A 12,638-nucleotide genomic window follows, 5' to 3' on the forward strand; every position below is an offset into this window, starting at 1 on the left:
TAACTATAGAATCTTGGCAGAGGGTCCATATGTGCCTACTGTAAAATTCATTCGATTTTGGTATATCTGAAAATTTTAATTAAAAAAATGTTAAGAAAACAGCAACACCCTTTCCCCTAAAATATAATAAAACCTGCCACCAGCCAGGGTGTCCCTCCCTCCTTCTTGAAATAATTTCCAGACCTGTTTATTTTTTAAGTGAGGCAAAGTGGAAAAAAAATCTTGAAGAAAAGATTCAAGGGATAAAACCGGTAATAACACTTTAATATAGATTTGTGAAACTCTGGCCCCTGCAGCCAGAATACACATTAATAAGCCATAAATAAAGCACACAGAAACCATAAATTAATCAGACCCGAGACCTGGATTTCACCGTGTCAAGATTGGGAATGCATTTTTTTTCTTTTTCTTGGTCATTTACAACAGACCCTTACATTATTATTACTTTTTCTCTTTTTAACAATAGTACAACCCTCTGGTTCTGTTAAAACTACATGGTTTTACACCGAGTCACTCACAAAAGTTTTTTTTTTTTTTTTAAAGTAAGACTTCCCTGCAACAACAGCAATGGAGGAGAACAACAACAAAAAACTCAGAATCTGCAGGTGCTTAAAGAAGCAGGAGTCTACACAGTAGTGGAAATCGGAGGCTTTTTTTTTTTTTTACTTTATATTTTTTCCCATTTTTCTCCTTATATAGAATGATAGGTGTCAGTGTGGCCCTCTGTTTGGGAGAAAAGGGCTGCAGAGGGCGAGGGGAGACTGCTGTCTTGGGGCTGGGAATGTCACAGATTTTTCTCCCTTGCATCTCTCCAACACCCCCCCCCCGCCCCGTCCAAAGTTTTGACCCCACTTCCTCTCTCTTGTCCTTGTCGCGGGATGCCAGAGCTAGCCGGCCCTGAAGCCGCCTTCTTAAGAGGAGTTCATAATGGGCCGAGAGTACACCCCCTGGTAGTAGGAGGTGTCTGCGGCCAGGGGTGAGGCGTCCAGGCCCGTTTTGTTCGTGACCGGGCCCATGGCCAAGCTGCCGGGCATGGGGGAACCGTAGCCGGGGTAGTGCATCACCTGTTCGTAGGCCTTGAGGTCCATTTTGTGGGGCTGGTGGTGGTGGTGGCTGTGGTGGTGCTGCTGCTCTGAGGACATGAGGTTGTTGATGGAGAAGGGGTGGTTGAAGGCGTAGTGGTGCTCCGGCTTAAGGTGGGCTTCGGGCGGCAGGCCCGGGTGGTGGGGCGGGCCCAGCAGGTGGGCTGCGGCCTGTTGCTGCCCCGGCGAAGGCGCGGGCTCCGGGGGGCTCAGTGCCGCGGCCGGCGTCCCCTTCAGCTCTCCCAGGCCCCCTCGCTTGTGCTCCTGGCAGGGGGAGGCGCTCGAGTGAGGCGATTCGGTGCCCGCTGGAGTCTCAGAGGCCGGCCCGGCGGCCTCTCCGAGTTGAGCCTGCGAGGCCTGGGCCCCCGAGGCCGCCTTCTTGCCACCGCCCGCGGCGCCCGCGGCCTCCTTCAGCGCCAGCTGCTTCTCGCACTTGAAGCGCTTCTGGCGGCGCAGGTAGCAGCCGTTCTCGAACATGTTGCCCGAGTCGGGGTGCAGGGTCCAGAAGGAGCCCTTGCCGGGCTTGTCGGGCGAGCGGGGCACCTTGAGGAAGCAGTCGTTGAAGGAGAGCGAGTGGCGGATGGAGTTCTGCCAGCGCTGCTGGTTCTGCCGGTAGAAGGGGAAGAGGTCCATGATCCACTGGTAGATCTCGCTCAGCGTCAGCATCTTGTTGGGGCTTTGCTGGATGGCCATGGTGATGAGCGAGATGTACGAGTAGGGTGGCTTGGCGTGCGTGTAGCTGCGCCGGTACGTCTTGGGGTCGCGCGCGCGGCTCAGGCCCGCCTGCCCGTACATGGGGCTCATGGAGTTCATGTTGGCGTAGGGGGCCAGGCCGCCCATGGCCCCGGCCGCCTGTCCCCCGAGCGGGCTCAGACTGGGACTCAGGTGTGGCCCCATGCCCGCCACGCCAGCCGCCCCGGCGGAGCCGCTCATGCCCGCCATGGCGCCCGCGCCGGGGGACATGCCCGCCAGAGACGGGCTCATGCCTGCGCCCACGTACGAAGACATGTTCATGGAGCCCGCGCTCATGTTGCCCGAGCCGCTGCCCATGGCGGCCGCCGACATGCTCATGTACGTGTTCATCCCGTTCATCCCCAGGCCGGCATTCATGTTGCTCACCGAGGAGTAACCCTGCGGACAAGCCCGGGGAGCGAGGCGACAGCGTTAGCACCGTGGCTCTAGCAAGCCCAGACCTCCCACCCACTGGGCCAACCCAGGCTCGGGGAGGCCTCCGGGGAGCCCTTTCCTCCCCTGGGAGCCCGTCCTGGGACACCGAGTCTGTATCCAGAGCGAGCCATGATCGCCCTTGGGGAGGTGGAGAGTGAACTGTCGCTCTGGGCATGTGGCCTGTTCCTAGCCCTTCTGCAACCTCTCCCAGATTCTAGGACATGGGTCCCCTCGGGCACCCCCAAGCCGGGCACCCCAAATGCATCCCTCAGAGTCTCTCCAACTCTCAGCATACTGAGCTGGCGCGGAGGCCCGGAACCTCCGGATGCCACCTCGCGCCCCAGCAAGCAACCTGCAGGACACCGCACAGGACGCCTCGGGCAGCCTCAAGTGGAGACTGTGTCAGGGTCCCCTGGGTCCAGCCTTCCCTCGGGACCCCCTGCCTGGCCCCAGGGGAACTGAAAGGCAGTGCCTGCGCGGAGTTCGGGGACAGTCCGAGGCACTGAATGGGGGAATAGGGAAAGAACCGAGACATGAACTACACGCGGCTGGGCTTTGCAGCTACAAACTTTCTTTCTCTTTGTCCACTAGTCTTTGACTCTGCCTCCACCTCAGGCCCCAACTCCTACCCACCTTCTCCTCAGCTCCCCACCCCCTCGCCGGCCGACCTCCCACCCCTCCCCAGCCGCGCGCTGCCAAACATAACTCTGTTAGGATAGTGCGTGGCTCGGCCACGAAGAGGATTTGGAGGCGCCGCAAGTCAATATTTGATCACAAAGTTAATATTATCTCAAGGCTAACAGTGTGTCGTATAAAAAAGAGACCCATTTGAGTCGAAGGAGGGCGAAATAGGAGGCTGCCCAGAAAGGCTAGGGGTGGGGGGCGGGCGCCAGCGAGGGAAGCGGTCCTGAGGTTGGGGAAGGAGCGAACGCCACCGCCACTCCACTTCCCCCCGGAAAAGGCGAGTGCTTACCTCGGGCTCGGCATAGTAGCTGCTCCAGTCGGACGGCTCGTGCCCTTCCATCTTCACCGCTCCCAGCATACTGGAAGCCGAGTGCATGGCAGTTTAAAATTTAACAGCCACAACAAACGACCAGCAATCACCCCCACCCCCACCCTCTTTTAAAAAAAAAGTCAGCCAAGGCACCGTCTCCTCCCTCTCTCCCTCTCTCGCGCTCCCTCTCCCTGGGCTCCACTCCCTCTCTCTCCCTCGGCCGGCCGGAGGCGGTAGTTGGAAGTGGGCGGGAGGGGTGGGTCTCGGGAGGAGGGGGCCAAGGAGCGTTGGAGGCCGGGACCAGAGCCCCGCCGGAGGGAGCGCCCGCCGCCCGCCGCCGCCGCGCTACTGGGCTGCCGGGTGGAGGCTGAGGTTGGCAGTGCCGAGCTGCCCCGAGGCGGCGGGAAGCGCGCGGCGCGGGGGTGGGGGGGGGCAGAGGAGGAGGAGGAGGAGGAGGTGGAGGAGGTGGAGGAGGAGGAGGTGTGGACCGCGGAGCGGACAAGTGCCGCAGTGACGTGGGCGGCTGGTGATATAGCGCGGCGCGCTGGCGCGGGCCTCCAATCCCCAGACCCCGGGTAGCCCATTTGAATAATCAGCTCACACCTAGGTGAGAAGGAGCCTCTGCCGGCGCCCCGCACCTGCCCCTCCGTGCCCACCCCGCTGCCGCCCAGCCCCGCACTCCCGGGCGGGACCGGGAAACGGACCCGGGGGGCTAGAGGGCGCGCGGGCGCCCCGGTGGAGCCCCCTTTCCTCCCAGGTCCACGGAGAGTCCCCTGTGGAAAGAGGGACCTGGGGAAGGACACCCTCGGGAGCAGCTCCGGGCTCTGGCCCCCGCCCCGTCCCATAGCGCTGGGTGCCGGGTGAAGCTGTCAAAGGGCGCGTCCAGCCTCTGTGCCCCGCAGAGCCTTATTAAAGCCGAATTTATCTATCCCGGCTTTCTTCGCTCTCAGGGCTTATTCCCTGTCAAAACAACAAGCCAGTGACAGAGCCAATTTGCAAAGCGCCGTCGTATTTAGTCGTATTTAGAAAAACTGTGTACACACCTTTAACTCGCCCGCCGCCGCTGCTCCTGGGAGGCCCCTCCCCGTTACAGTTAAGACCCGGCGCGGCCCGGGAAGGCGCGGGGCGCACGGTCCGGCCGCCTGGGCTCTCGGCTTCCTCGGAGCCCAGCCGCCGGCGACTCACAGGGGGTGGCGGGGCGCCGGGCGCACGCAGCGCCGCTGGCTGCCGCCGACGGTTGGGAGGCTGCGATTTGTCTCTGACATTCAGGCCGGCGTGTTTCAAGGTTACTTTTCAGTCACAACCGAGGTGCCCAAAGCATTTCGTAACTAAAACAAACAGGGCGGGGGGGGGGCCGGTGAGGAATAAAGAAATCAATAACAGGGCATGTGGAATTGACTTCAGGAGGCTCTCTGTCCTCGCTGCCTTCCAGAGGGAATGTTTTATAAAAATTAGAAACTTCATCAACCATATACTTCTTTTATTTCCCCTCCAGCTCCTGGCTTCAAAAATTGTCGCCTGTCCCGGATTAGCCATCAGGACCCGAGTGAGCCCAGATTTGGGGTGAGGGTGACATTACAGACGTTTGGATATGGAAGCCCTTTTTTGGTTCCGAAAACCTGGCTGGACCGTGGGGATCCAGCCCTGTATCCTCCCTCCCAGTGATAAAGAAAATATAGGCAATACTGGGATTCTATCCCACCTGTCCAGAATTGGGGATGATGGTGGCAGAAGACAGAGGCTAGGTGACAGGCACAGAGCTGAGCATTGAAAACGGAAGGCCTGGGTGGGGGTCAGGCTGGAAGGCAAGCCAGGAGATACAGGGGAGCCACCTCCCCTAGTCCCAGTCCTCTGGGGTCTGTATAGTTTTGAACACAAGATGCAGCTGCTGCAGCACCCTTTGCTGCAGAATGCGGACGCTTTGGACAATTCATAGGGAGGGCACTGGTGAGCCCACTGTGCAGGTGCCAGGGCGCGATCCCCTAAAGCCAAGGTCTGCATCTCCTCGGAAGCTGTGCTCACTCAACCCGTTAATGCTGAGGGCTCCCAGGACGGCAGGCCCGGTGCGTCCTGGAAGTGCGTAGAGGTGTGTGAGCGCACTTTGTGAACCTGGAGGTGTGCGCAGGAGAGTCTGAGGAGCCAGATCCCAGCATTTCCCACGGGACCCACTCTGAGCACGGACAGGAACAACTTCACTGCTCTCCAGAGGACTTGGGAAAGAGGGGTACACATTGGAGCTCAAAAAAGGAGCTATTTTTCAAAGTCTTTTGCTCAGGCCAGGGCAGAAACGCGGGCACACACGTACACGCACACCCCCAAACACGTCGTCAACCCTTCCTCCTTCCCACGGGGCACTTCTTACATTTAATAGAAAAGAAGTGCCTAAACGAACAAACCCGGGAAACAACGGCAAATAGCAGCTTTCCGGTGTGTATGGAATTCAAAACTCAAAAGAAGATTCTGGTGTCCCTAGTCTGTGCGTGGTGTGTTGTATGTGACAGTGTATGCGAGCCTATGTGCGGGCCCACTCCCCTTGCTGGTTTTGTTCCTGCTTGAAAATGTGATCCCAGAAATTATTCCACGGCCAAAAGGAGCGAGCAGGAGCGGGGAGAGGAGGTCCACGGGAGGAGGGGAGCTTGAGAGCCCCCACTTTCACCCCAGCCCCATTGGTGGCTGGGATCGGGGACACAGGCGAGCGCTCAGCATGGGCTTCCATAGTGACAGGGCGCCCCCTGTCGGCCGCCGGGCCCGTGGGATCAGCCCGAGTCCTCATTTACCCTCGCGCTCCCAACCCCGCAACTCCCTCACCCGGACACCTTCTCCCGGCCTCTCCTCGCTCTGAAAATGTCTCTGGGGGGCCCGTATTTTACGGAGCCCCTCCCCCAAGTTCTGCGCAAACCCAAACCAGTCTCCTGCCCCCCTCGAGAGGTTCTGAGGGCTCATGTAGGGTCGGGATGCGTGTGACACCGCCTGGAGTCTCGGAGTGACCAGTAAGGGACCCTCCCGGCGCGCCCGCTCCCAGGGAAGGCGAGCACGGCCTGCAGTTCACTTTGGGCTGCGGGGAGCAGGGCACCCACCGGCTGCGAAGGAAGCGGGAACGTTCAAACAGCCTGGGGTTCGCTTTCCCTTCCCCGCGCGGCACTACCGCCCCCCCCACCCCCTTTCCCCCCGCACAGTCCGGGTTCTTTCTGGAGCTCCGGTTTCTAAAGGTCCTTTCAGAGTTCTGGCACGAAAGCCTCAGGCTTGAATGCCGTTCAATTGCTCCGGGAGTTTCTCTCCAGGAAAAAGTTCGCGGGAAACTCGGTCTGCAAACAGATGTTTCTCCCATCCCCAGTTAGTTTAAACCTCACCTAGGGCTGAGACCTGCGAAGCTTTCCTTTGCCGGCCTCCCCCACTTTCTTTCCAATTTATTAGATCCCGCCCTGCTTCTATAGTAAAGCTGCTTTGTAACCTGGGACTGTGCTTGAGGTTAGCGTGCTGTTTTCATTCTGGACGTTGCCCCAGCGGCAAAGGGGGCTTACAGTTTGGGTTCAAATCCCGGCCTCCTCTGCTCTCCCTAGGGAAAAGACGCCCAGGTCTCTCAGGTATTCCAGGCCTTCCGCTTGCTGGGATGCTCCCGGGTCCCCTAACAAAGCCTCTCCTGGAGCTCTCTTTGTCAATGAAACCAGCTGGTGCTGATGAACAAACAGATCTCAACTTCCCTAAGCGATAACTCAAGGAATAAAGTAATAAAGTCCCATTCAGCTGACCAATATTCCTATTCCTACAGCCCTTCAGAGAATAAATATCCAGCAAAGGCCTTGCCCAAAGTTTCCCACCGTGTTTAGGGCATTATGAGGCAGATGTGCAGGCGACATTCAGGCAGAGGAGATGGAAAGGTAACAACACAGCTTGTGAAAATATACACTATTACTCTCAAATAAGCTTTTTAGTCGATAAAAGTCAGGTGCCCACGCACACCTTATTCACACGGTGGAATTCTCTGGGTGCATCCCAAGTCTCAACGAAGAAAAGGCATATCATATGTGAAAGGTTATAATCAACACTTCACACTCTGTAGGTGGGTTGTTATTTCTGAAATTTATTTTAAAAAATCAGACCATCAGAATTTGTCTGCTTGGTACTGAGCACACCTTCAAAAACTTTCATTGGCTTTCATAGTTCTTGGACAGTCAAAACACCAGTTGTTTATGGAGCGGGCAATTGAAAAGGTAATTAGCTAAGAACACCTTATCAAAGGGTATTTATGTAAAAGAATGAAGAAAGGTTCAGCATGGTGCATTCTTCTGCAAAAGTGTAGGAAAGTGCTGATAAAAGTGGGAGGGGGAAGAAACAACATTTTAAGTTTAATACACTATAAATAAATAAATAAAATGTTAATAACCTTGATTGTGTTTGGGTATTAGAGTTATATCTTCAAACTATATTTTTCTACAGTATGGTTGTATCATTTTGTATCATTATTATTTTATTATTACATTCTCTTATTGCATGGTGAAATATGTAATAAGAATACTTACGTATGATGTTAAGGAAACTTTGGCAAAATAACTTGCACAAATATTCACTCAGTTCTCATCCTTGAAAGGAGATCAGAGAAGCTACCACCCAAATTGATGAAGGGTTTGAGTTCTGAAAAACAAACAAATATTATTTTGTTTTATGGTATCGGAGACTGGATTGTGCTCTTCTTTGAGTTGAGGGAGGAAAAGAAGAAATATTCATGTCAATCACAGGTGGCGACTTCCCAGAGCGTTCCTTGCACATTGCTTAGGAGAAGGAGAAAGACTCTGTCTTCTAGGGGATGTTAAGAGGAATTTGGCCCACAGATCTCTTTCTTTATGCAGGTAGAATTTGATTATTGCTTGGAAGGTTGTGTTTTAGTTATAGATTGTTCATCTCTTATGGTCATTCTCGGTGGTTGGGTTGAGCAGTTGCTGACTCCACTCCTGTCTGTGTAGGTCTTTGAAGAAAGCCAGTGCTCTGCCCATTCAGGTCCAGGGTTTGACAAATTATTTCTGGTATATACTTGACATCCTGTTCACCATTCTTGCGTTTTTAGCACAGTTCTGGTATGTGGGACTATTATAGCAGGTCATTAAAATAATTGAAAGAGATAAAAATAAAGAAATGACAACTTTTAGTTGCAATAATAACATGCCAATGTGAGTGAGAATAAACTCCTCTTTGAGGGATGCTTAAATTAGATGCATCTGCATTTGTGGCCCTGGGAGCTATTTCATATATTTGGATGTTGCTCTTGGGAGAAATCTCAGTTATTCTTGCCAAAAAAGCAAGCAGTAAACTCCATTAAAGACAGTACTCATGGAGATCCAGGAACAAACTACCTGAAGAATCGGCCCCCAGGCATTCTTTCTCAGGAATTCTTCATGTTACCCAGGGAGATATTGAAGAAGCTGTCCCGTTAGCTCCATGAGCTATTGATTGCTTACTTGGAAAAACACATACACTTTCAATGAGCATGAAAGGATGAAGCATATGAGAGATATAAGATCAGAAAGAGGTTGGCAAACTGTGGATTTCAATGCTGATGCTTAGGAAGCAGTTGTTTGCTTCTCATTCCCATCTCAAAGTGCTACAGGGGCTCCGTGTGAGCACAAGAAAACTATATAAAACTTGCTCTAATATTAAGCAGTGACAAAGGGGAGTCATATATTTTGGGCCCATATTTAATAAGCACTTATTTTATGGTGAGGGGACAGGCAAAGCCTCATGCTTACAGAGATTAAGTCTGTTTTCCTCTTTTACTCCCTTCTTCTGCCACAGGTCTCAGCCCCTCTCTGCTTTCAAGGCTCCTTCCCATTGTGACCACAGAATTTCCAAGTGCTAAAATCCCATCCCAAAGGGAAATTCTACATTTCACCATTCAAAAACAGTCTATATGCTAGTGGAGATGAACTGAAACCCCAGGTGAAGCGTTCTGCCTGTTTCCACCCAGAATCAATAGGAAAACCAAGGGCTCAGCCCTCCAGTGGTCAGTGTGGTGTCAGCAGAATAGCTCTAGCATGAGCCAGACAAGGAGCACTGTGGTAGCCCAATTCTGTCCTGCAACTGGCAATTTCTCTACAATATCAGTTTTCTATCAGGAGGATGCTAGGGCTTTCTGGCTTTGGGGAGGAAGAAGAATGCAGGAAGTGCAGCTGCCGGTGCTGGGTGCTGCCATGGGAGCCTTGCCCTGTCTTGCACACAGTGGGCACGTAGCTCTGAAATGTTTGTAATACATGTGTCTGTGTTATTCAGCACTCCATCAATTTTACTCTCAAAAGTAGTTCCAGAGGAAGAGTTGTGGGGCTTCTTGACAAAATGAGAGCTTCAAGGAGGGGTCCCACATTACAGTGACAGTGACCCACTAGGATTGGGCTAATGAATGAGGCCTGGGACGGCCCTTCACACTTCTCAGTGCATAGGAATCCCCTGGGAGTCTTGTTAAAATGCAGATTTTGATTCAGCAGGTCCAGGGCGGGCTGGAGATTTTGCATTCCTAACAGGCTTGCAGGTGAGGCTAGTGCTGCAGGCCCAGTGACCACAGGTGGAATAGTCTGGCCTGAAAGGCCATTTCTCTCACTGATCGTGTTCTCTGTCCCTTGCTGGGTGGAGAGATGTAACTTGATAAAATAAGAAATGTAGGTTGCTCTTAAAATTCTGCCTAAAGCATCTATATCCCTCCCCTCTCAGCTGCCCCCAGCCACACTGACCCTCCCTGCAGCCACGGTTCACTGTCCCTAGCCCGCAGGACTCAGGACTTGTCTGCTCAGCCCAAGCAGTGCAGTGGATGTCCTGTAAAGCAGGGCGGCTTCCCCCACTCCTCCTCCTGCACATTGTCAGCTCACCCCACCCCCCACCTCCAGGCTGTGTTTTCCGGAGACAGAGACCTCCCTGGTTGACAGGGGAGGAAAGGGGACCTGTGGCAATTATCAGTTTGCCACGTGGAAATGGTCATTTTCCAAGTACAGAAAAACAGCCTAAGCAGAGCATCAGCTGTAGCCATGAGGCATCGAAAAACACCCACCTGGGCCCTTTACATTTTCTCGGTAAGAAAGAGGCCCTGGGAAACCCAGGCTGATCCTGCCTAGCTATCCACCTCCATGCTGGACTGACCCTGAAGGACACGCAGGGCTTCCTGCTTAAAAGGGAAAAGGGACAGGACTGACCTCCTAAACATCCCCAGAACCTCTTCTCTGATCCCAATATGCATTTAAGTAACAAAACAGAAAGATCAAAAAGAAGAGAAAGTGAGGAAGAAATTCCTGTTTATTGAGTTTCAAATGAGGTTTTCTTGTTCCTGCTTGAAAAGACCTGGGTCCCTTTGGCTGGCAACTGGAAGTGGGAATGTTCTGCTACAGAATTTGAAAGATGTTGAAACTGCCTACCAATGCATGAGAAAAGAACATTACCAGGAATAATTAAAACAGAACCCACAGACACCACAATTACCCCCCTTATTAAGAAAGACAACTGTTCTTGGTATGCCACCCAGGTATTTTCCTTCATATATAACAGGAAATGCACAGGAATTAAAATGTGAATCTCAAAGGTGAGAAAAATTTAAAATGTTAGCCTGTTCTCTTCATGCTTATTCTGTTTGCAATATGCATTCATAATTATTGATAAGGCCATTTTTCCCTTTCAGGGAATTTAAATGAGACATTCATTTTGGAAAGGGCTCCTTCCTTCCATGTCTGAATGGCTAAAAGTGAGGAAAAATATTTTTCTGGGGGTGAATTCTTTTTATTTCTACCATATTTATAAATTCACATGAAGAATTAATGCAGAAACACTAAGAATTTCAGACCAAGCATGAATGAATGTGTGATTTTAAAGCAATGTGGATTGAGGATGATAAAACTGATGAGGAAATTGTGTCAAGCTGCTTTGAGATCCCTGGATGGAACTGGATATAAAATACAAACTTATTTTTCAGTTGTCCCTTGCACATCTGGCTACTAAATCACCGCATAGATTGGCTCTGTTAGTCTAACAGATGAAAATATGTGATGCAGACTCTGGATGAATTCTATTATGTTATATGAAAAATTATGATGTTGGTGATACATCATGTTCTCCAGAGGAGGCTACATGAATAAGTCAGTATGGTACCTTTCAAAATCTTGAGAGTTTAGCTGTGCCCTTTAAGTGTAAAACCTGGCAAATTCATTCTTCTAAGTCTTCAAAATACAGTGCTAAGTAGATGCTAATGATGAGGAACATGAGTCAGGGTTGCTTGTTGAGGTGGGAGCTCTCTGCCTTAAACCTGATATTCATTCCCCCATCCTTACAGTTAGGGAGGAATTGATAGGTGATTGCTTTATCTCTACCTCCCTATTTTCTTTCATTCTTTTCTCCCTTTTAATATATTACATTTTGAAATACAGAATTCTTGCTTCGTGTTCATTTCCCAAGAGTTAACTCTAGCCCCTTCCTCATGGCTGAGCTCTTAGAGGACAAAGAGATGTAAGGGCTAATATTTTCATCAGACTTGATGGTTCACACAGCTCCTTTGTGCAGAGAGATGTTGAGGACTCACCCAGCCCTTCTGATCAAAATCTAGGCTCTCTGACCCAAATCATGATCTGTTTCCATTTTATAATTTTATCCTTTTTCCCAATAAATATTCCTTTAGTGAGGTGGAGAAGAAATCAGAAGCCTGGGAGAAAAGAAAATGCTTGTGGGTAAAGTTTCCAGGTTATTGGAATTGTGTGTATGGTAAAAGTGTGTGTGTATATATATATATATATATACACACACATATATATATGCATGTGTGTGTGTGTGTAATTTATTTACAACATATCCGAGATCTTAACTCTACAGGCATATAGTTAAATAAACAATAAACCAAGTTTACTATGGAGTATCATCCAGCTATTATAATGATATAAATCTTTGTGGAATCATATAGAAAATATAGACATTTTATAATGAAGAGTTAAATAGTTGCAGAATATGATTAATTTGATTTAATTTTAATAAAATAAACCCTGACTGTGTTTGTCACTACATGGAGAAGGTTTGAAGTGTATGTACCAACTGTTAACAATGACATCCCCAGAAACTGGGACTGGGAGGGTTGGGACAGTACTTCCACTTTTTACTTTATACCTTTCATTATTTTTAACAATAATCTCTTCTGGTTTTGTTATAAAACAATTATAAACAAACACTGGATAGCTGACATGTTGCACCCAAATATTTTTGGCTCTTATTAACTGAAATTTACACTTCTCTGCATCATGTTTTAGAGAAAATAAGCCAGTTACCTGCCCTGAAGGAACATAGTTTCTATTTGTAAGAAGAGAAATCAAAGTGGGAACACCCACAGGCCAGGAGAAGTTAGGTAGGAAAAAGAAACCACTAAAATTTAATAAATCTGACCT

General features: G+C 50.6%; 1 protein-coding gene across 2 annotated transcripts; it reads right to left on the reverse strand.

Annotated features, from left to right (window-relative positions):
* Window positions 1-234: 234 nt before the first annotated feature.
* Window positions 235-4,503, reverse strand: FOXA2 (forkhead box A2). Of its 2 annotated transcripts, XM_045529089.1 has the most exons (3): window positions 4,287-4,503; window positions 3,223-3,292; window positions 235-2,213 (listed from the first exon to the last, which is right to left on the reverse strand). In XM_045529089.1, the coding sequence occupies exons 2-3, from the start codon at window positions 3,289-3,291 to the stop codon at window positions 912-914; spliced, it is 1,371 nt and encodes a 456-aa protein (XP_045385045.1). In that variant the 5' UTR covers window position 3,292; window positions 4,287-4,503; the 3' UTR covers window positions 235-911. The 2 variants fall into 2 exon arrangements, with proteins under 2 accessions (XP_045385045.1, XP_045385044.1); XM_045529088.1 differs by lacking the exon at window positions 4,287-4,503 and having other exon boundaries at window positions 3,223-3,627.
* Window positions 4,504-12,638: the final 8,135 nt, after the last annotated feature.

This window comes from Lemur catta, chromosome 17, assembly GCF_020740605.2.
Source record: "Lemur catta isolate mLemCat1 chromosome 17, mLemCat1.pri, whole genome shotgun sequence".
Taxonomy (NCBI): Eukaryota; Metazoa; Chordata; class Mammalia; order Primates; family Lemuridae; genus Lemur; species Lemur catta.